Consider the following 22,349-nt stretch of genomic DNA (forward strand, 5'->3'; position numbering starts at 1 on the left):
ATCCCTGTCACACTTAATGCCAGGGAAGTCATGCACAGCCCTGAGGGGAACAGCCAACAGGGATACCACCATCCCAGCCTGAATTCCCTGAGTGCTGCCAAGCTGAGGCACAACTTCAGAGCCACCAGAGATGCTCCAAGCTCACTTGTACAAACCCCATGTTGTTGGCGTGTCAGAAGGAAGCTGCACCCCAGGCAGAGCAGTGCCAGCATGTGGTTTGTGCCTGCACTGTGAACCAGCACAGGAACATTCCAGAGAACACTTCCTTACCACCATCTGCTATTTTAAAGAAGAGATTTCCCTGATTTACAGTGAGGGTTTGGTACAAATTCCAGGAAACACCATCTGCTCTCACAGCAAAAGGAGAGCATGACAGGAATCAGGTTCTTTCACAGGACTGGGCTTTTTGGAACTAAACTTTGCTACCTCCACCTGTTCTCAGAGAGGCACAATGAATTGGCCAAGAGGCTCCCAAACAGGATTAGGGGGTCAGAGGAATCACTGCAAACTAAACAAGAGGTTTCCATTTTATGCTGTCAGCTTCTAGCTCTCCATTCCCACCATCACAGAGAGGCTGAACACATACAGAACTCCAAGCACAATTTGACCACTAGAAGGTGAAAACAGTTTTTTTTTTTTTAATTGGAAAGTATTCATCTCCTTATTGCAGCACAGAAGAATCTGTACTATTAAATATTTACTGATGCATAAGCTGGAAGAAAATGGTGGGTCTGCTATAAAATCCTGTTTGCTAGTACACAAAAGCAGTAGAAATTCCCCCTCAGTAATTCTACTTAACTTCTTTCCTCTGCAGGGAACAGGATTTGCAGCTAGGCCAGTAAAATGAAGAAATTAATTCAGATGCACAAGATACAATAATAAAAATTAAAATGTATAATTTAAAAATTTTTAAAAAGCCCAGCATCATGGGCTTAGTGTCTGAAGGAACCTTCTTCAGAGGGAACCTCCAGCATAAATATTTCAAGGCTTGTCTACAAACAGCCACATTCACCTGATCCTTGATCTGGTGATGGTCCAATTTTGAGTGGGAAATTGGGTGAGGGAACAGCAAGAGGCCTCTTCTAACCAGCATTACCACAAATATGCAACCGCCCCTGTATTTGAGCACTGACACCACAGTAGCACATCCAAATTCCAGTAAGCAGCTCCAAGATGAACGTGGGCATACTGGTGTTTTGAAAACACCTAAACGCAAGATTTTGGGGGTGTTTCCTCTAGATTCTTCATCTTCTGCCTTGTAGGGAGAAATAAATCTTTATTTGCCAGAGTGGCATGGAAGTGTTGTTCCACCATCACAGGCAGGTGCTGGAACTGTAGCTCAGGAGCTGGGTCACTGTAAATGAAAACTTGTACAAACTCTGGCCTTTCTAAAAGGTCACATCCACATTATTACAGTTGTATTTCCCCTGGTACTTGTGAATAGCAATCACCTAGCCCTGCACAGCACTTTTACATCCTTAGCTGACTCCTTTAGCAAACAGAATAATTTCTTGCCATATAAAAGGTGCAGAAACAGAAGCAAGGAGAGGCCCAGCGTGGCCAAGGTTGTCAAGCAAACACAGCAAAGGATCGTCCTGAGACTGGCTGGGGAGGAATGAGGACATTTTGTGAGAGCCACAAATCAGCCCTTGCAGCATCAAGTGGTGCAGACAGGGCTGGACAGGTGTCTGCTCAGATCTGCTGCTCCAAGCAAAGCTGAGTGGTTGGTTATTTCTCCCCTCCAGGGACTTCCGGTGTATTAGCAGGGCTGGCTAATTCACCGTGGGGTGACACTGCAAATGCTCAGCACAGCCACCAAATAAAGGGAAAAAAATCTTCTCCCAAACAGTTCAAATGGTGCTTTGTCCAATGCTGGCTAGACCCCAGCTGCTCAGATCCAAGCATGATGGATAAAGCCACAAGACTAAGGTCATATTTTCTATGGGCTACTCTGGTTCCTGTAGAGAGGAAATCGCACACTTCAACCTTCAGCAGCGAGAAAGGTGTATGGGGAATAATCTGAAATTAAATTGGGGATTAAAAAAAACTATCTGCACTTCCATACAAGAAAGTGTGCACACATCACCAAAAGACTTGGTGGTTTAAAAGCAGGAAAATAATAAATAGCATTAACTAATACACAGTCAAGGCAGCAACAAAAAAAGCCAAGGCTGGAAAGAACTGGCAATTCTTCCTACTTCAAAATGGACTGAATAAAAACCCAAGCAGCTTAATAAAGCCCTGCTTTGAGTGTAAAAGCCAAGCTTCCACGAAGAACTAGCAATTCATTTTGTCAATACTCAGTACAGAGCTGAAGTTTAAACAAATATCCATAAGCATGGGCCAGTTCCATCTAGTGGCATGAATAAGAAGTTTATTCATGTTTATAGCACCAGGCCGCCAAGAATGTGAAGTAACAAGATCAAAGCCACCCTGGGGTCTTGCCCTACATAAACAATAATAAAAAAGCAAGGAAGACAGATGGAAAGAAGCTATTCCACACTACCTCAGTGATTTCAGTGCCTATTTATAGACAAAGAATAAGGCTACCTATAAGCAGGCTCTATTATGCCCATCAGCTTTTCTGTAATACAGTCAAGGACAGGAAACTAGAGCTGTTTTAACAGCAAAGCAGTCAGATAAACACTTTCCAAGTGTTTTAGTTTTTCTTCTTTTCTTAAAAAGGCTCCCACCTTGCACCACAGCACATCAAGCTGGATTTGGGACTTGAACCCTTATAGCAGGGTGATATATATCCTATATCCAGGTGACACAAAATTCTCATCATGACTTCTAAGACACCCACTGACTGTGCAGTGAGGACCCACCATGCTGAAGATGTGGTCCCTCCCAATTTCACCTCTAAATTACTCTATGTTCTCATAACTCAGTCACAGAATATCCTGAGTTGGAAGGGACCCAGAAGGATTAGAGTCCAACAATCCCACCCTGTGCCTGAGAGCGTTGTCCAAATGTTCCTGGAGCTCTGGCAGCCCTGGGGCTGTGCCCACTCCCTGGGGAGCCTGGTCAGTGCCCAACCACCCTCTGACACAGCACACCCAAGTTGTTTCACTGTGCAGACAATAAAATCCTCCCCATTATGGTTTTTTCTACAGTGAATTGAGAGGAGAAGAACACATTAACAGAACAGCTACTGGGAAAACCAGAGCCTACCAGAGCCTTGGGTTTAACAGTTCTCCAAACTGATGAGACCTCAGACTGACAGCTGAGGTCACAGGGACTTCCCAGACAAGCTCCTCAAACATGCAAAAATATCATCCACAAAACCACAGCTTCCAACCACTACTACAAGGCAAGGGATCAGCTGCTACCAGGTGAAGCAGGTCTCAGGAGCACACAGAATGCTTACACAAGGATTTCCAAAACCCATTCAAAATCCTTTTAAACACCACATGACATATTTTTAGCTTAACCTAAAAATAGCCACCATCGGTGCTGTGCATATATTTAATCTCCTGATATATGAAGGCGTTTCTGGACTGCAGTAACTGGAGCAGAACTCAAATCTGCTCCCTCCACCCCACATTTGTGCTGTGATGAGCATCTTCAGATGGTGCTGGAATTTAAACTGACAGTCAAGGGGAGATCCCCCCCTTCTCACAGTGTGATGTATTTTTCCCCCCACTTACAGCATTTGAAATCTTGAACTCCCACATACCCAAGATGGGACGAGACTCAAAGTGCTCTTGTCTGGCTCCAGCTCAAGGCAACAGGACTAGACAGAAAGCAAGGGAGGTAGGAACTGAGATCTCAAACGAACAGGGGGGAGGGAAAAAAAAAAAAGAGCAACTTGAAAGAGATGTCAGCAACATCAAATCACTGTGTTTTAGCCTCTCCCCCACACAGAACACCACTGTTGCTCACCTACACTGACAGAAGAGCATCAACTCCTACTTTGTGCCTGGGGGCAGCAAACGTGTCTGCTGGTAGCCTGCAAGCAAGGTGAATTTCTGGCTCATTTCAAGCTGCTAAAACAAGCTACTTAAATAATGCAGGGCTTGTGACAACCACCAAAATGAAAAGCTAAAAATTCAGTCCTTAAGGAAAAAAAAAGAAATAAAAAAAGCACAACAGAAGGGAAATAAACCAGCCTGACTTACTGTCAAGCATTTCACTGAAACATTTCAAAGGGTTCATGATTTGCTGGGGGCTGCTCCTTGTAACAGGCACTGAGCAAAAGCAGGGAGTTTAACAGTGGTTGATCGTGTTAAGCAGCATCATCCCAACTGAAAATTAGAAATCCCCTGATCATAAGCCCAACAAGAACTGCTGGGCACAAATCCTATTTGCTATGCACAAGGCAGCTACTGCCACTGCCTCACATCCTGCAAAGGGACAGAGCCAGAGGTCAACACGTAGGGCTGCAGCAGGGCTCCTGCCAGCAGGTTTGCTCAGTTCCAAGCCTGGGAAAAGTGGAAAAAGCATTGATTCCAGCCCAAAAGGCTTACCCTGGCCTCTGAAGGCAGTGGCTCACAGGAAAGACCACCTGTTTTCCAGCAGCACAATCTGCTACAGGTATTGGCCAAAAGCTCTTCTCAGGAGCACAGAGCAGGGGTAACCTTCTGACAAGAACACGCACCTCTACCACCAATTTTGAGACCCACAGCGTGTGCTGAACAGAAACCTGAAGATCATTTAATAACAGAACTGGCTAGTGAGTTATAAAGTATTCCCAAAGAGTTTCCCACATTAGCAGCTGGCTGGTTTACCACATGATTTTAAACACATACACTCTCTGAGAAGAGGAAGACAGAACTCCTGAGATGTGAGAAAAAACAAGGAAGAGAAACTGAAATGAACAATCAAGAGAGTCAGGTAACATTTCTAAGGCAGAAAGCCACAGAACTGGTTTCACCACACCAAAACATAATACAATATAATACAAGAAGTATTTTGTGGCAAATAAATCCAATCTGAATGTTCACCTTCCCTCACAGACAAGACACCCAACACACACCGTTCAGAAAGTATCCCAGCAGAGCAACCACTATTTCCAAAACCACACCAGCCTGCAGCTGGCCCCAGCAGCTCCAGGGCAGGTCATGAATGAAGATGGGAAAGAGGAATGAATCTGGCAGCAATCACAGATCCAGTTACCTCGCAAAAGTTCCCCTCACCCTCTCTTACCCAAGGAGAAAAGCACTGAAGGGAGCAATGCCCTTTCCTCCCAGGCTCACCACTGGCAGCTGCAGAGTCAGGAGCGTGACCAAAGAGCACATCAGGAGATACTCCAAAAAGAGAGGCTACAGATCAACACAGGACAGGCTACATCTCAGTGTCACTGCTCCATGCTAATCAAAACTGCTTACTCAGGAGCAATCAAGAGAGCAGATATTTAGGGATTACTTGGCTTCAAATTCCCAACTAGATTTTTCCCCATTTTCTAAGCCCGCTCAGGACTTACAGGAAACATCTTGGCTGTCTGTACATCACAAGACTTCTCATCAACCTTACTTGCAGCTCAATTCATCAAGGTCACGGTATCATAATTATTAATCCTAACTGTTTGAAGTACCCAATCACCAATTTTATCTGAAACACAAAGGAAGGGAATGTATCACAAGAGGAAAGAAATGTATCCAGTTTTACCTAATTCACCTGACAGCTGGCCACATACACTGGCACCAGTTTTCCTTCCCAAACCTGCAAAATATTTGCATTTCCCTAGCAAAACATCAGCTCTGTGAGCTACTCTCTGAAATGTACGACTGTTTTGGAACAGTTGCACTCATTTCCCAAAACTGGGCAATTTAAACGAAAGGTTCCCATTCCTTTGAGCTATTCCTTGGTGACTGGCATCAAGGTCAACTCCTGGACACTTCAGTGCCTTCCCACGACCCCCATCAGTCCCTCTGCCAAATAACAGCTCCATATCATCCCATTTCCCTGAATAGCATGAGACTCCTCGTTTTAATGCATGTAAAAAACCACTCTCTACACAAGAGGTGGAAGCCTTTGGATCTGTCATTCCCCCTCCCTGCCATCCAACTGAGTCCTGAAAAAAAAGTTAAATCTACAAGTTCTAGTTGGAAAGGAGAGTTTCCTTGATGCCATTACCTTGAGCAGCTCATTTTAAGAATGAAGTGAAAAATCAAGGTTTTGAGGAAGAAAGGGGTGTTCCTGGAGTTAGTTCCTGTAAAGGGCAGTACTCTTCTGCCTGTCTCAGACTTCTGGCATGTGCAAGATCATCCAGTGTAATCTCCTAAATCCAAAACCTCCCTCCCACATCACAAACACAGGTGCCAGCTTGGCATTTCATGTTGATGCAATAATTCAGACACCAGCAGCTCAGCACTTGGCTTCAGGCCTACGGACTTGCTCTGCTCACAGCCTATCTCCCAAACCATCATTCAGAAGAACTGATTTGTTCTGGTTTGTGCTATAAAGGTGGGGATGAATGGAAGAGCATGTGAAACCATGTGATTTGCAGCTCTGTTGCTTCCAAAGTGGGTTTTACTTCCAGTTTTCTTTCCCTGACCTCACATGTCCCTTCCCTTCCAGGGAAAGGCCAGGGGCTACTTTGATCAGCACTGAGTTTCAGATACCAGTGGGTTTAAAGAGCTGGAATCCACAAACCCCCAGGTGCTGCACATACCTGCCACAGCTCCACACAGCATTAATTGCAGCTGCCTTCTCCATAAACCCAGCAGCCACATGGAAAAGAGCAAGATAAATGCCCTTTCAGCCCCAGGATATACAGCAGAGTGCTCCACTGTTACTTGTACCTCATAGGTCCCTCCAGGAGAAAGGACAGAGCATTTCCTCTCCAAATCCTCAGTAGTTTTCCTACCTCTTTTCTTTTTTAAGGGATCCCGAATGCCACTTTAAAGAGCTTAACAGAACAAAGAAATCCAAGTGCAACCTTTTAAGTAGTTATTTAACAAGTTGGATGAATGTCTTCAGGAGCATTCAGGTTCCCATCTTAGCACTGTTTCCACTGGAGAGGAAAGAGAAATAAGGGATTTAAGATTGCTGGGACAGGCAGTGGCAGTGACACTCACACTAATGAGCAACCAGCAGCCTGCTCAGCTCACAGCCCTGTGTGCAGGGGCACTGAGAGCAGGGAGAACCAGGCTGCACATAACCAGCCAACTGCTGTGAAAAGCAGCAGTGAGGGATAAGTAGACCAAAACCAAGGGGGCTGGAAAGCACAGAGTCAGGTTTAGTTCCAGTAGCAGCCAGAGAATTTGAAAAATTTAACTGATAGGTTCTGATGGCGTCCTGGATGTTGAGACCAACTCAGGTAACCACCTAAGAGGCACGTGGGAAGCTGTGTTCCAGAAAAAATTACAAGCATAATGCACCACCAGGAAAAAGTGTGGAAGGAAAGGGAGTATTTTTGTATTTTATTTTAAACGTGACCTGAACTTATCACAAAAAACTTTGCTTTCAAGCACAGCACACCTCACCTCGTTCACAAAGCTGCTGACAGCACAAAAGCTGAGACTTGACCTTGAGGTGGCACGCAGGGAAAAAAACCTGACTTACTGCAGCAGCCCACCTTGGCAAAAAGAAGGTCTCTGTCAATCTGCACAGCATTTGGAGAACTATTGACTCAAAAGCCTGCCACCAACCCTTGCAGGTGTCAAACATCCCAGAGTGAGGGACTTCCAAAAAGAGTGACTTCACAGGTCACATTCTGGTCACAACAGCCATGCCCTTTTTTAGGGCCACATTAAGCATCTGCACTTGCCACAATTCCAAAGGTCAGTAGCCAGAAGCTGTGGCTTCATGTTCAGAAGGGTTTCACTTCAACACCTGTGAAGGATGGTCATGTTCCCATACACAGCTTGGCTCCTCCTCTCACACTGAGCTCTTCCAGCATTTCTTACAGCTTTGAAAGGAAATGCACTGGACAACGTTTTTGTAGATTCAGATCAGATACCCTCCACAAGGTGGAATTGGGAGAACAGAATTCAGGTGGTAAAATAAATTGCAAGAAGGGGGAAGATCTAAAACTGCAGCTTAAACTGATACAGCCACAGCCTATCCCTAACACTCAAATTACACATGCTCCTACTGCAAGGTCAGGCACTTTGAAAGATGCTTTTACACAATCAATTAAGGGTTTAAATATATACAAGAGCCAGTTTAGAGCCAGACTGGGCCAACAGGCCAAGCTCACAGTGGTAAGCCTTAAATGGCCTTACCTCCTGGGAGTAAAACACTGACAGAAACCTTGCAAGACAGGTGGCAACACCTGAGCAACAAATCCATGCTCTGCAACAATTTCTGCTGGAAAGAGTAAAAAATAAGCTGCCTCTTTCACCCAACAACTGCTGCAGGAGGAGAAGAACTGCAACTACCTCCTTACTGCTCCAGCACCACAGATGACCACTTGTCAAAAGATTTTCCAGCCAGCAACATTGTAAAACTGGGTTTAGTTTTGTTTACAGCCACGTGTAGCCTTGCGGCCAATTCCAGCCCAGCAAACTCTCAGCAGTGAAAACCCAGGGCAGTCTTCCAGGCTCATGACAGTTGTCCAGCCTGACTTCATCCATGTCACGTGGCAGTGGTCACTGTGTGTATGTTAAAATAGCAGAAAAGCAGAGGTTGCATTTGAGGTAAGTATGACAGTATCAGAACAGAAAACAGTGAAATTAGATGGTGTCTGGATTTGGAGATGCTCCACATCCAGCATGAATCCCTTCTGAGACTACTAAAGTTCACAAATTAATGAATTATGAGCTAAAAAGCAAGGAAAGAAGAGCTGTGCATTAATTCTCCAGGTCCATCGTCCTGGTCCATCTCCAGGTCCATAGATTAATGAGACTGTACGATACCCACTAATCCCAAAGCAAACAAACATTTCACAGACACAGGACTACAAAAACCACCACAGGCCACAGCCAGGAGATTACACAGGCTGCACTCAGAGCAGTTGCTAAGGGCAGATTGTTTCAGGCAGTGAATCCTGTGCCCACCCTTGGTCAACACACTCGTGTCCAACACCGGGTGAATCCTCACAACGGAACAGAAATTCTCTTCCTGGGTGTTGCAATATCAGACAGATTATTTAACCACCTGGGCTGGAGGGTCAGTAAAAACAGCCACAAACTGCTAAATAAACACAAACACATTGAGCTGAGGAGCACTCTCCAGACACTGTGTCCAAGGCAGAGGTGCATTCCAGCCCTTGTGAGCTGGTCTGTGCTAGTCCTGGCAGATCCAAGGGCACCTCCCAGTTGATACACAATGAAGCCTGCTTCAGTATGAAAGGATTCTGCTTTAACAATCTACAGATAACTATTGACATTAGCCAAGTTACTGCTCCCAGCTCTTGCTCATCTGTAGCTGGAAATCCCAGCAGCACAGGAGGCATTAAACGCCCTACCTCGCTTGGTTTCCTGAAAGAAAAAAAAAGAGCTGCTTTTCCTGCCTCCCCATTATGCTGCTGCTGTCATCTCCCTCAAATTGCATTTCAGCACACGACAGCAGAGCAGGGAGAGGAGGAAAGTCTTCAGCAGCATTGTGGCTGTGCTGCAGGCAGCTGTCAGCACTGCTGTCTTTCCCTCTGCCAACCCCTTGAAATGTGTTTCAAGGGCCCAACAGAGCTTGCACTTGCCAGGGGTACATGGGCTAGTGCTCCCTCCAAGACTGGCCTTCAACCAAAAATCTTCTGCGAGCATCATCTTGCTTTGAAGCGTCTTGAGGGAGAGCTTTTCCTTCTCCCTCCATCACACTAAAATGTATCATGTCTTTGGGAGGGGATTTGGAAGTAGAAGTGTAAATCTGTACCTCACTCTGGTTTTGCAAAGGCCTGCTTTCCTCCAAGAAATAACAGGAGCAGTGCCCACAGCTTAGTAAGAGCATGTCAGACTGGATAAAGCAGTAAACAAGCCTTGTGTGAGGAGTGCTTTGGACAAACCATTATTACTTGAGGCCATTTTTCATTCTTATATTCACCCAAAAAGAGATTCCAGCTAGCGCAGATCCTGACCACCTTGTACTGCAGAGCAGTATCATGTGATGACTCTACAGATCCCATCCAAATGGTTCTCTGAATAATGCAAACAGTAGCTTGGCCTCCTTGCAGGGGAGAGCAGGCTGAGGGTGAGCAACACCACGCTTGGCCTCCAAGGCCAACTGAAAACACTTCAGGTCACCCTGACACCCACACACACACACACAGTTTTATTTCAGCTCATCAACTTTGCTTCTCATTATGAGGGGCAACCACAGTCTCCAACACTCACCCTGGGAGCAGCTGGGCACCACCAGCATCAGCACAGGAGTGGGGCTCCCTAAAGCCAGAGAGGAAGCCACATATTTAATTTAAATTCCTGCTGACCTGGGTCAGGAACACTGCGAGGTGACATCGTGGCTCAGGGCAGGAGCCGCCCCACGTTGAAATCTTTCCCTAATGCCCAATCTTTTTCCACTTAATCAGGCACTGACAGTTCCCCTCATGAACACAGGCAGGGAACCACAGCAGGGTTGGTAATTAGGAGAGAGGTGTCATTCAGAAGGAATATCATCTCCCATCCTCAGGAATTAAGCTTTCTCAAGGATCGTTACGAATTTAAAACCACTGCAAGCCCTTAAGCACTGACCCAGAGGAAAAACATCACTCCCGAGATAGTCCAAAATAAACCTGAAATTCTATAAAAGTGACATGAAGGCTGCTGAGAACAAGATTATCCCAGCTCAGTGAGGCACTCCTTATTTTCTCTCATCTTGGTGCTTTGGCAAGAATAACTTATTCGAGCCACCAGAACATTGCTAAGTGGCTTTTTCCCCCCTTCTTTTTCCTATTTTCTCTGCCTACCTCTCCCCGATTTCCCATTTCCAGTAACCTGCTTTAAAAAAAAAAACTACTCTGGAATAATGCTGACCAGCCCCGTTATTCAGCTCCATTTCAAACACAGGAACTCCCAGCCTGTACATAAATGACCTTATCTCCCGGGAGACAGCTGCTATCCCCAGGCAGCTGTGTGTTTCACACCTTCTGCTGTATTTAAAAAGGCACCTATCCCGACTGGGATGGATCCTACTGAGAGTAATCCCAGTTACAGGAAGCAGCTTGAAACCCCACCATCACTTCAGTGCACACACAGGCTTTGGAGACTGCTGATGCCTCGTCTTTAAGTAGTTATGACGATGTCCAAATTCAGTAATTTAAAGGGTGTCTTAAAATATCTCCAGATCAAATCCATCTGCAAAAAACCAAAACAACCCTGAACTTCCAATGAGAGGAATTAGTGGTGCAGCTCTGACTGTCCCAGAAAGAATGTAGCCTGTGGCAAGCCCTAACACCCAGCACTGCTGGCGCTCAGACACAGTAAACCACTCACAATGGCTTTAGAAAGATATAAATAAAAATAAGACACCCATTCCAAATTAATGAATGGGAGCTTCTTCCAGCAGGCACTAAACAACACCCGAAGGGCTCCACGTCTCTTGCACTTAGGTTTGTGCTATTCCAGGTTGCTAATCAGCTCCTGGCCCCTGGGATATGCTTCCTGTCTCTCTCCAGCTGCGCCAGAGCCGCCGGAATTGTGTGTTTGCCCCACCTATTCTTGCCACAGGACTCTTCAGTGATTTGTGTCCAATTTCAAAGCACAAGTCTCGCCGGCGGCAGGAACGCCCACTGCATTCTCAGGCAGACAAAGCACTGGGCTACCCCGGAATTTGGGCTTCCGAGGCAGCTCCTGAAACTCCAGCCCTGGAACAGGCTGCCAGCACCCTGCTGGAATCCAGACTGTACCTTATCACCAGTAACACCTGCCCCAAATGTTCTTCTAGGAACCGCTGTTCCTGCCCTGACTGCCTGCAGCCAGGCCAACCAGAAGGAAAACATCCTAGGAAGCAAGAAAAAGAGATGGAAGAAAGCCTGTTACCACAGTGCACCACCTCCAAGCAGCCTGAATGTCTACAGATCTTCAGGAAATATGTCTGAGTCCCTTCCCAAATCTTGGTATTCCAGGCACAAACTCCTGTCAAGATGATTGTTTATTAACATCCAGTCACACCACGAAGACGTCCAGCACATGAAATCTATTAACGTGTTTACAGTTGCAGCAGGCCTGATGGAAGGCAGTGGAATTTTTGCACAGCATTCATCCTAGAAATTAAAAGCACATATTAAAGTAAATCCCACAGTTCTGGAATTAAAAATTGTCCCTGGAATCCTACTAGTCCTAAACAAAATGGGTTCTACCACATGGCTTGAGCTGCACATTCCTACAGCCCTGAACCTGTTCAGAGACGTACCAGAATCTGCTCAGGATTTGGGTCTGCAGAATGATGGGTTTCAGATTTCCTGCCTCACCTTCCAAACAGGTTGCTGGAGGAAAAACCCTCATGCCATCTTCTCTGAAAGCAGGAGAGGCCACATCAGCTGTGCATGTAAGGGCCAGTCTAAATGCCTGACAGGGGACACCTGCCTTTCCCTCTACTGCTACCTCTGGAAACCTGCAACAGCTGCAAAGTGCATCAGGTGGGAGGGCAGAGATTGTTAAGAAAGAGGAATCAACCTCCACAGAGACAGAACAGAGAAACAGAGATCTGCCCAGAGGTCTTAGGACCAAGACTGGCTGTGCCTCTCGGCCACCAAGGCACTCTCTAGAACTGCTGCCTGAAGCAAAAAAAGAGCCTGCTGTTCCATAGAGAGGGAAATACAAGAGGGAGTGCTCTGAAAAGCACATGGATATCGAGATTTAGTCCCTCAGCATCATGCCTGGATTATGGAAATAAAAGTGCAAAGCAGCAACATTGGCTTTTCTCTTTCAAAGCATCAGACATCTCAGGACAGTAACCAAACCATAAGAAACTGAACAGAAACATCAACAACTAAACTTATTTGTATGAAAACTGTTCTAAGCATCTTTCAGTAAGATTCTAAAGTACAGTACTGGAGGACACTCAAAGACAACACTCCAGGTCATAAAGCACAGATGAGATGAAAGGAAAAACCTCCAGGGCTGGGCTCACAGGTGCAAGCAGCCATTATCCATCCAGGGTTCCAGCCAGCAGAACTGCAAAGCCGAGGGATCCATGGGATGACTCTTTCTGACTCTCTGATTTGTTCACCCCAAAGCACTGCCCCGGGCAAACTCACACTCCTCTCATCACACACACACACACACGATGGACTTCCCCACAGCTCTTCAGCCTCAGAAGACTTTGGTGGGATCCCAACCTACCTCCAGCCATCTGGGGGAACAAGGTCAGCTTCAGGGGCAAGAAAACTTATTACAAGAACGCAGTGTACATTAACATTTCCAGGCTGTGCTCTGTCTACCGTGCCGGGCTGGCACTTGGATCAATAGAGAAGGGAAAGAAGAGGAGGAAGATGAGTATCTCTTACACTGATCCCTCAGCTCCGAGGACAGCTGTGTTTGGGGTTTCTTTCCTGCAGCGGCTCCCACAGCAGATGCCTGAAATGTCGAGATGTCCCAACGGCACCGAGTGCTCCCACACTGAACAGGGGTCAGAAGAGAACAATCTTTTACCCTCCTCTCTCCAGGAGCTCCAGCGCCGGGTTATCCCCGATGACAAACACCCGGCCGGGGGTACCCGGACAGCCGTAAGGAGCCCCCGGAGAGCAGCGCCTGTCCCCGGGTGTCCCTCGGGGCCGCGGGAGGACACAGGGGAGGTGCACGGAGGTGAAGGGACCCCCTGACCCCGGGAAGGGGGAGACGGGACCGGCCCTGAGGGGATGGAGGGCGGAGGGAAAGGACCCAGTCCTGAGGGGAGCTGAAGGGGGAGGGGGCGTCCCCGATCCTGAGGGAAAGCGAGCACGAAGGACTCGACTCTAAATGAAAGTGGAGAGGTACGGGGGGACGGACACGGGGACGATGACGCGGGGAACCCGTCCCTGAAGGAAAGCGCTGGGGGGGGGGGGGGGGGGAAACGACGACGAGCTGTCCCTGACGGGAAGAGAGGGGAAGGACCGGCCTTGAAGGGACGCGGGGGAAGAGGGACGGACGGAACGGACACCGGGCCATGAGGGGACGCGGGGAGAGGGGGGGAACGACCCGTCCGTGAGGACAGGCCCCAGCCGGGAGCAGCGCCCGACCCCGCAGCGAGGAGTCCGGCGAGGCCCAGGGACACCCCGGGGCGGCCCCTCTGTCCGTCGGGCGGCAGGGCTGTCCCGGCACTCACCGGCTCCGCGGGACAGAGGGGTCACCCCGGCACTCACCGGCCCCGCCGCCCCTCCGGCCCCGCTTCATTTAACCGCCGCTCCCGCCGCTTCCGCCCGGCCCGCGCCACGTGACCGCGCCGCCCCGCACCATAGAGACACAGCGAGGGAGAGACAGAGCGGCGCGCGGGGACGGGCGGCGCGGGCGGGCTCGGCCCGGCGAACCTACCATAGAGAGAGGGGGCGGGCGGGCATTGCGGCGCCACGCCCCCTGGCGGGCGGGCGGTGTTCCCGTGGGGAGGGGGCGGGACCAGGGCTGCACGTGTGTGCGGGGCGGGGCCCGGGGACAGAACTTTTTGGGGTGCTCAGCAAAGGAGGGGGGTCCCGTGTAGGTCCCCCCTGTCCCCCGCAGCTCTGCGTGATCGTGGAGGTCAAGCGAGTGACAGGGAGCCCCCCAGGACACCGCGTTTGCAGCTGGGGATGTCCTGCAGGGAGAGTAGAAAATGGAACTTGAGGGGTTTAAGTGACTTGCCAAGCTGCCACAAAAGGAGACAGCCGATTCATTGAGCTCCTCAAGATTTCCTGAGGGAAATGGGAAAGTTTTAATTGCGTTTTCAAGAGGTTCACGTCGTGGAGAAGTCCTGGGGCAGCTCCTCTACAGCACAGCACACCCACTGGAGCAGGCTACAGGGATCCTCCTCTCTCTTAGCACCGAAAGGACAGAAATCAGGAAAACTTCACCAAAAAAAGGTAGTCATGAAAGAAAACAGCAGTGCCAGTGCTTGACAGAGCACTGAAAGACTGACACGATTTCCTGCTCCAGGTAATGAAATTGTTCAGTCCCCCCTGCTGGCTAACACAAGGGGTGGGCAACAGCAGCTCATATTGTTCATTTTGTGAAATTACTCAAAGAATAAAAAGCATTTTCTTTGTGCTCCCTCCTTTTTTATTCATTTATTAAACCAAATTATGGCCAGAAGAAACCCCAGCTTTCAGCATCAGGGAGGGAAGGCACTGCTGCAGCACACACCAGCACTGAGCACCATCCTTGGATTTGCTCCTGTCCTCCACTTGCAAAGCTGCAGTAATTAGGAAAAAAACAAAGAGGAAAGCAAGGATTCATCAATATTAGTCAGTCTTTCTCCGGCCTTCATTAAGGGCGAGATTATAATTTCTTTCTGCAAACTTCTTTGGAAAAGTATCAGGACAAATAATTAGAGAAGTTAAAAAGATGAAGGTGAATTAAAGAAATGAAGTGTTCTCCCTGCAGAGGACTTTCATCTGGGCAGTCCATATAGATCTGTTAAATCAGTTGCATTTTGATATTTTGTCCACTCTTTTCTTCTGATTCCCATAAATATTTTAACAAGCAAAACAGTTGCTACCAAGAGTTTAAAGTTGTGAGTTTATTGCATATGTAACAAAAATGAACATGACCTCCTGGGTCCAGCCTACTATACAATCACTGTTTATTCCAGCTGGTTCCATAACCACATTAAATAGAACTAGTATTTCTTTAAATACTTTGATTTAGACATAAAATGAAACATTAGTGTACAACTTCCACAAAATAAATCTGCAATAAAAACAGTGGGAAGAATAACAAGGATAGCAGCAATACTTAAACATGACATTACAAAATAATAAATTAAAAAAATACATTATAAAGTGGTTGAGGAACAACAACAACAACAACAAAAAAAAAATTAACAGATTAAAACCAGATCCATACTGTGTTTCTGGGAATTTGCTGTGCCACACGGCCCCGAACCTGGGCACTGGCTCCAGAGGGCCCAGTGGCTGGATCAGTAATTTACAAAATCTGTTGGATTTTACAACCACCTCGACTTGAACTGAGGACAAACTGCTGAGCGAGCGCCGATCGCACTGTCTGGAGCTTCAAGCAGCCTTTTTGGAGCAGGGTCTTGTCTAACATAATGCCCAAGTGAACACTCACACCCATCCAACAGTCTCGTTTCTTCCTGCTGGAACACACGAGCAGAGTGGTGGTTTCCTACATCCCTGAGCGTAGAGTAGAGGCTGAGGAGTAGTTATCAGGGCACTGCTGATGAAGCAGCTGCGGGGTTTGCCGTGGGACAGGAACGACAGACACGCTGTACCTTGTATTTCCTTCGGGTCAGATCCAAGAGTATCCGCGCACAAGGTGGAACGTGGAATGACAGAATGAACACGGGACTCGATGGGATTCTTTGGGCAAGTTTGAGAAGTAACAACCAAGTTCAAGTGCTGGCAGACCGAGTGGGAATGGACACACAAATTCACACAGCTGAGGTTATCCCAGACCTCCGAGAGCCACTGGCTCTAGCCATTCTAACTCCTGTTGGCATTTTGTCCTTCCCTGGCCTTGGAACTGGGCACAGGAAGAACAGGCCATGGCTCCGAAGCCGTTCTGCCTCGCTTCTCGCTGCTCCTCCATCCACCCAACCTGCTTTAAGGCCTGCCTCAAATGCATGTACAGAACAAGACAAAAATTGTCTTCGTCATCACTGAAGTGGCACAAAATTGCAAAGACAACATGACGGGAGAGGTGGTGAAGCTGTTGAAAAGAGAACTGAAATAATTTAAAAGACAGTGCCCTATTCTCATTACTGTCAGCACGGAGGAGGTACCTTGACAAGGGCTTTTAAATACAGCAAAAAACAGACGGACTTTTCGAAACAACAATCCTTGCCTATTCTTATTTTGTGCATTCAATAAAACACTGACCTAGCAAAGACATTAGGAACTATCTTATGTCAACTGGGTCGTTGACATAAAGCTACTTGACCTATAGATCTCCAAATCAGGGGCCTTTCCCTTCACCTCGCTTGGTTTGTACTGAGCCAGTTGTGCTGCAGGTGTGACAGGATTTTTATTAAGGGGGTGCTTTAGTATCTGGGTTTGGGGGGGGTTTTTTACACATTTTTTAGTGAAAAATCCACATGGGACTGCATGCAAAGCTTTTGGGCAATAATTCATTTTGCATTTTTCCTATCTGACTGGTTTATTGCACATTAAAACGTACTGAAAGGATTAAATACACTTTATGAACAGGTTTGACTTCAAAGCAATTTGGAAAATCCAGGGTTGTGGGGACTCTGCTACTCAGCCTGGGACCATAGGGATGCTGTCTGCTAACAGCTGCACATCCCAACAACCAGAAATGCAGAAGGTGGTCTCCAAGTGCCAAAAGATCCCTACAGAACATGGGGCTGAATATGCCTCTCCTGTACAGTCCTGCAGGATGAGCATCTTTAGCCACCCTGTGCAAATCTCACAATATGGTACAATTTTACACCTCCAATGCGACTCCCGACAACAAATCACAAGAATTATGGTCAATGGCAAAAAGAAAACCACAAACAAACAAAACAGAGAAAGATGCCAGGGTTTTGACAAGTGTCTACTTTCTGTCCTAACACAGTTTAAAGCTATTACCAAATTCAATTTTAAAAAAAGACAAAATAGAAGTATTCTATTAGACATCTCCTAAGGACAGGCTCTTGCCCACAGCTGAATTTCAATGCACTATACCATAAATTTAACATCTGTTAAGTGTTTCAGTCATGAATCTAAAAATCAAGCTTGCCAAAGAAAAAAACTCGTTGTCTTGGTTTGAAAAGACAGGTGTCTGGTAAGGAAGCCAGAAACCTCCCTTGAAATGGAAAAAAATGCAAACCTCCCCCCCCCCCCCCCCCGGAATTATTATAATCTATGAATCAAGGTGGTCTTGGGCAAAGATATGGGAATAGGACTAACAGTTCTTTACTAAGGAAATTAAAATAAAAATGGAGTAGTAAAAAAAAAAAGAAAAACAACCCACTGACAGAGTCAGAATAGAACCTGACATCCTGCTGGTCAGGGTGCTGCTAGCAGTTTGATTAAATGGTGGCTGCTGTCCTCCTGGGGTGACAGATGGGGTTCTGTTGAAGCAGTGACCCTGTAGAAGGATCAGTAGCTTTCCTCTGAAGGTCCAGTGGTGGTGTAGATGGGTCTGGTCTTTCTCTGGGAATCCAGTGGAGAAAGGCTGCCTGCGGTGTTCCCAGTCTCAGATTATATCCAGGTAGGAATGCTTGGCTCCTCCCCCTGAAGCCAAGACCACTGGACTTTCAGAGGAAGACCAGACCCCTTTACAGGATCACTCCTTTATCAGAACCACATCTATCACTTGAAGAGAACTGCAGTCACCATTTAATTGGACTACCACCACCCCCCTGACCAACAGGGTGTCCAGTTCTATCCTGACTCTGTCAGTTTAAGCCAGTGTTTCTGTATTATTGTTATATTCACTAGTACTATATGTACTAGTAAAGAACTATTATTCCTGTTTCTTACATCTTTGCCTGAAAGCCCCTAAATTTAAAATTATAATAATTTGGAGGGAAGGGGCTTACATTCTCCATCACAAGGGAGGCTCCTGCCTTCCTTAGCAGACACCTATTCCTTCAAACCAAGACCTTCAGCTATTGGATTTGCTTTACCCCTGTGTTAGAGAAGAAACCCTTCAATATTAGTTTCAGTTATTGGAAAAGAAAACCTTATGCAGCTCTCTGGAGATATTTTCATCCTTACAGAACTGAAGTCATGAATTCTTCCAATAGCTTTCTGTAACATTTAGAATGCTTTCACTATATAGTTCCCCTTTTACCTCAATCTCCAAATAAACCTTTCCTAAGGCAAAAAAATTTGAAGCAGGAGATTGCTTTGTTAACTCGACTTTTAGTGATTTCCATGTGAGTCTTAGAATTTAAAGTCACACAAACACATCTTGGGTAAAACAGCGGCACAGAAATCACAGCTTTGGAACTGAATGGATTTTTATCCTCTGTCTCCTCCTCACAAGGCTTCTCTGCAAGGTACTTACATCTGAACAAACTATGGAAAATAATTCTGCAGGAGGAAAGAATTGTTTTCACGTGCAAAACAATTAGATTTCAGCCAAGACAACCAAAAAGAAATCATACAATACCGTTTGAGCTGCCCCAGATTCCTTCACTTTTCTCAAGGTGAGCAACAGCTTCCACTGGGAGCTTCCTGCTAAGGCAGAACTTGGATTTCTTTACCTTTCAGTTAAGTGTTCATATGGAGGTATTTTCTGCTAGAAGTTTACTTTTTAAACAGATGTTTAAAATGTGCAATTCAAATTCTGGTGCCAATCAGACACTCTGCACCTGCTGGACTCTACAAAGGCTCAAGCTTGATTTAAGACAGACTAACCAGGTGCACCTATCAGTTGCAGGTCCTCAGCAAATTAAGCTCATTCTCAAATGCACTTTGATTCTCCTATGAAACAAGCCCCACAGGTCGCTGACCCTATCACAATATGTGTTACCAATCTAGCAGAATATCCTGTGTAACCAAAGCCAAATGCTGAACTTGGCTGCATTTCATTTTGGGGGGATGGAAGAAGAGGGAAGGGGTTATTGTAACAAAAGGGAGAAAATAGAGTTGGGAACCACCAAGAAAAGCCCCGACCCTCCCCCCCTAATCCACCAGCGGCAGAAGGGAAACAGCCCCATCTCTAAGTTGTCAGAGTTCAGATGTTTCAGACAGCTTAGCAGGAAGTTCACAGCAAGCTTCTTCTAGCTCTTCATTTGGTGGTCCATGAGTTAGCATCTGTTTCCTTTGGTTGCTTTTTCATTCCACAGCAAACCCACACGTCTCTTCCACAGCTGTCAACAGCTTCTCATAAAGCTTCTCATATGACTCATAAGGCGGAATGTCGATCCGGTTAAAGCTGCAGGGAAAGTAACAAAACATTAATGGATCTTAAGTGCTTATTGGGGGAAAAATGTAAAGAAGCTACATATAGATAGAAATTGTAAAAACTCTCAGCTGCCTCAGTGGCCAAAGGAGACAAAATGAAAAACAACTATTTCTACAGCAGGAATGCACAGCTTAATAGGGCAGCATTTGGGATGAGGAGGAGGAAGAGGCAGATGCAGGAGACTTGCAAGAAAAAGCAACACATCAGGCAGGCCCACTCCCTGCCCTGCCTGTAGACAGTCTGCTGCTGCTGACACCATTTCCTGCCTCTGATGGAGTGAGATTTCCGTGCAAGGGCTCAGGCTGTGCCTATACTGCACCAACAGCACGAGCTTCCAACATTTGACATCCGACAACACTTCTTTGTAATGAAGAAATAAAAAAATAAACTTACAAACATCTCACTACCCAGAATAATCACCTCTGGAATAAATGAAAACCACAGACAGTATAGAAGACAAATCAAGCTTTAAGAAAAGCAAATTATTTTGCTGGCTGCAGAGTACAGATATATCCAAGCTAACAGAGCACACGTGGAGTCATGAATGTGTATCACATGCCTAACCCCTGCCCAGGACAAACAGAGATGACTCCTTTAAATCAAGACAAAGGGAGAGGAAGCAGGGTGTTTCCATCTTACCAAGTGTGGGCTTTTGGAAGGTTGTCTGTGTTTGCATCTATTAAATGGATGGTAAACAGTCTGGGTCCTGCAGCGCCTGTAGAACCTTAGACAGACATTCTAGTTAATGCACTTCAACAAAGCATCATTCACACACACACATTTTGCTGCGTATAAAAAGGCAAGAGAGGAAATTACAGTTCCAGCTGCAAGCCTAAGTATGTCCTAGGCTAAATCTGTAGAGATATTTGCAGCTGATGAAGGGATGGCAGAAGAGATAGGGCTGTTTGTGACAAGCATTTTACAGACTGGCATTTTGGAAAGCTGCTAAATTTGATATTAATGAAGCTGCACTGTCAAAAATGAAAATACTCAAGTGCATGGAGGTTTTCCTTGTAAAACAGAGCTAGTATTTTAATTTTCAACATCAATTTACTGTCAGCTAATAAATGGAGTGTGACCAGGAGATCACAACAGCCAAGGACACTGCCACATTTTTTATAAAAACCTACGATTTTCAGAAATTTGCTTTAAAGCTTAGTCAGCCATATATCGCCGTGTATATTTGCATGGAATGATTTGAACCTCAGAGCACAGAGCTGTAAGAGACTGACGAGCCACAATTGGCAGCAGTCAAAGCACTGCACAGTAACAGATTTACCAGCTTCCATCACTATCAGCAACAGCCAAAGTGCTCAGCAGCAGCTGAGCTGCTGACAAATATAAAACTGTTCTCAGGCTCTAAAGTTTGCAAGTGCTTGACTTATCCAGTAATATGCTGATATTTTACAAGGGGTGTGTAAATACCACACCACTTTTATCTCTCTCCAACCACAGATTAACTCAGCCGCCACATCAGTCACCTTGTAAAGCCTTGAAACCTTGAAGTGGGACACGCGTCGAGCCCGTCACAAACTGCAGCAGCCTTGCCCTTCTTTCCTCATCAAACGTTTCCACCGCTTGCCAGAACCACTTGACGATGTTGCTGTCAGCCATGCAGTGCTTTAGGCGGGTGTTGGACTTCCAGTCATTCAGGTCTATCTTATCCAGGCCTCCTATGATCAGCTGTTAAAAGATTAGAAGTGCTTTAAAGTCCAGAGTAATTTCAGGTTTGCTGTTATGAAAACACATCCAGCCACGTCAAGAAGCCTGGCATTGTTTAGGTGCTTCACCCACTTTTTTGGTGCAAGGCAACACTCCAGACCAGTACAGAACTGGCAGTAAATATCTCCAGTTTGACTGCAGTGAAACTGACCCCAAGCAGTGCTTTACCAGCATTAGAAGCCAATGCAAGACTTGCTTTATTAAATCTGTGCTCCCTGGAAGGTACAGCCTGTCTTTATGAGGGCACAGCACTGATTTGGAGTAAGGCTGTGGCACAGCATCACTGTCCTGCTGCAGGACTATCCTAGAGGTGCCAATACCAGTGACAATGGAATCCTGCTCAGCTTATGGGAACATCTGAGTTGCTTTGTTGTTCTACAACAAACTACAGAAAATTCATCTGTTTTTTGACCCCATTTGTGAGAATCTCTGACACACACCTGACATACCACTTCAATCTCTTTTCCAGAGTTATTTTCCAAATAGGTTGCAAAATACTGTATAAGGAAGTTGCTTATGGCCATGCATTTAACCACCTCCTCTGGCAACAATAAATAAATGGCACAGAGCAAACTTCACTCCTCAAAATGAAATGTGTGTCATATTTTAAATTTTCCATAATATTCCACAGTAAGGATCCAATTGCTGAGACCTGCTCTTTAGCAGCTGCCTTGTTGTGCCACCAAGAGAGCACCCACTTACACCTGCTCACATCATCAGGTGAGTTGGGACTGTTCTGACATGGAGAGTATTGAA

General features: G+C 46.2%; 2 protein-coding genes across 8 annotated transcripts in view; both read right to left on the reverse strand.

Moving 5' to 3' along the window:
• RNF216 (ring finger protein 216) overlaps positions 1–14,300 on the reverse strand; it is a 76,958-nt gene extending 62,658 nt beyond the window's left edge. Inside the window, exons 1-2 of one of the 4 annotated variants that reach the window (XM_014252753.2) lie at positions 14,165–14,300; positions 13,331–13,442 (exon numbers count right to left, since the gene is read on the reverse strand). The gene's annotated coding sequence lies outside the window, so the exon portion shown is untranslated. Of the gene's footprint in view, positions 1–12,234; positions 12,337–13,166; positions 13,280–13,330; positions 13,443–14,127 lie in introns of those variants that run through there. The other 3 variants (XM_014252752.2, XM_005523024.3, XM_088064104.1) reach the window with 3 other exon arrangements.
• A 1,195-nt stretch (positions 14,301–15,495) lies between these two features.
• SMURF1 (SMAD specific E3 ubiquitin protein ligase 1) overlaps positions 15,496–22,349 on the reverse strand; it is a 45,315-nt gene continuing 38,461 nt past the window's right edge. For 2 of the 4 annotated variants that reach the window (XM_005523194.3, XM_014252761.2), the window contains exons 16-18: positions 21,353–21,554; positions 20,511–20,586; positions 15,496–19,841 (exon numbers count right to left, since the gene is read on the reverse strand). In XM_005523194.3, the coding sequence (XP_005523251.1) occupies positions 19,742–19,841; positions 20,511–20,586; positions 21,353–21,554 (378 nt within the window). In that variant the 3' untranslated portion in view covers positions 15,496–19,741. Of the gene's footprint in view, positions 19,842–20,510; positions 20,596–21,352; positions 21,555–22,349 lie in introns of all 4 variants that reach the window. The other 2 variants (XM_014252762.2, XM_014252760.2) reach the window with 1 other exon arrangement.

The sequence above is a fragment of the Pseudopodoces humilis genome, chromosome 18 (genome assembly GCF_049639895.1).
Source record: "Pseudopodoces humilis isolate 2021_Gansu_Grassland_sample_001 chromosome 18, ASM4963989v1, whole genome shotgun sequence".
Taxonomy (NCBI): Eukaryota; Metazoa; Chordata; class Aves; order Passeriformes; family Paridae; genus Pseudopodoces; species Pseudopodoces humilis.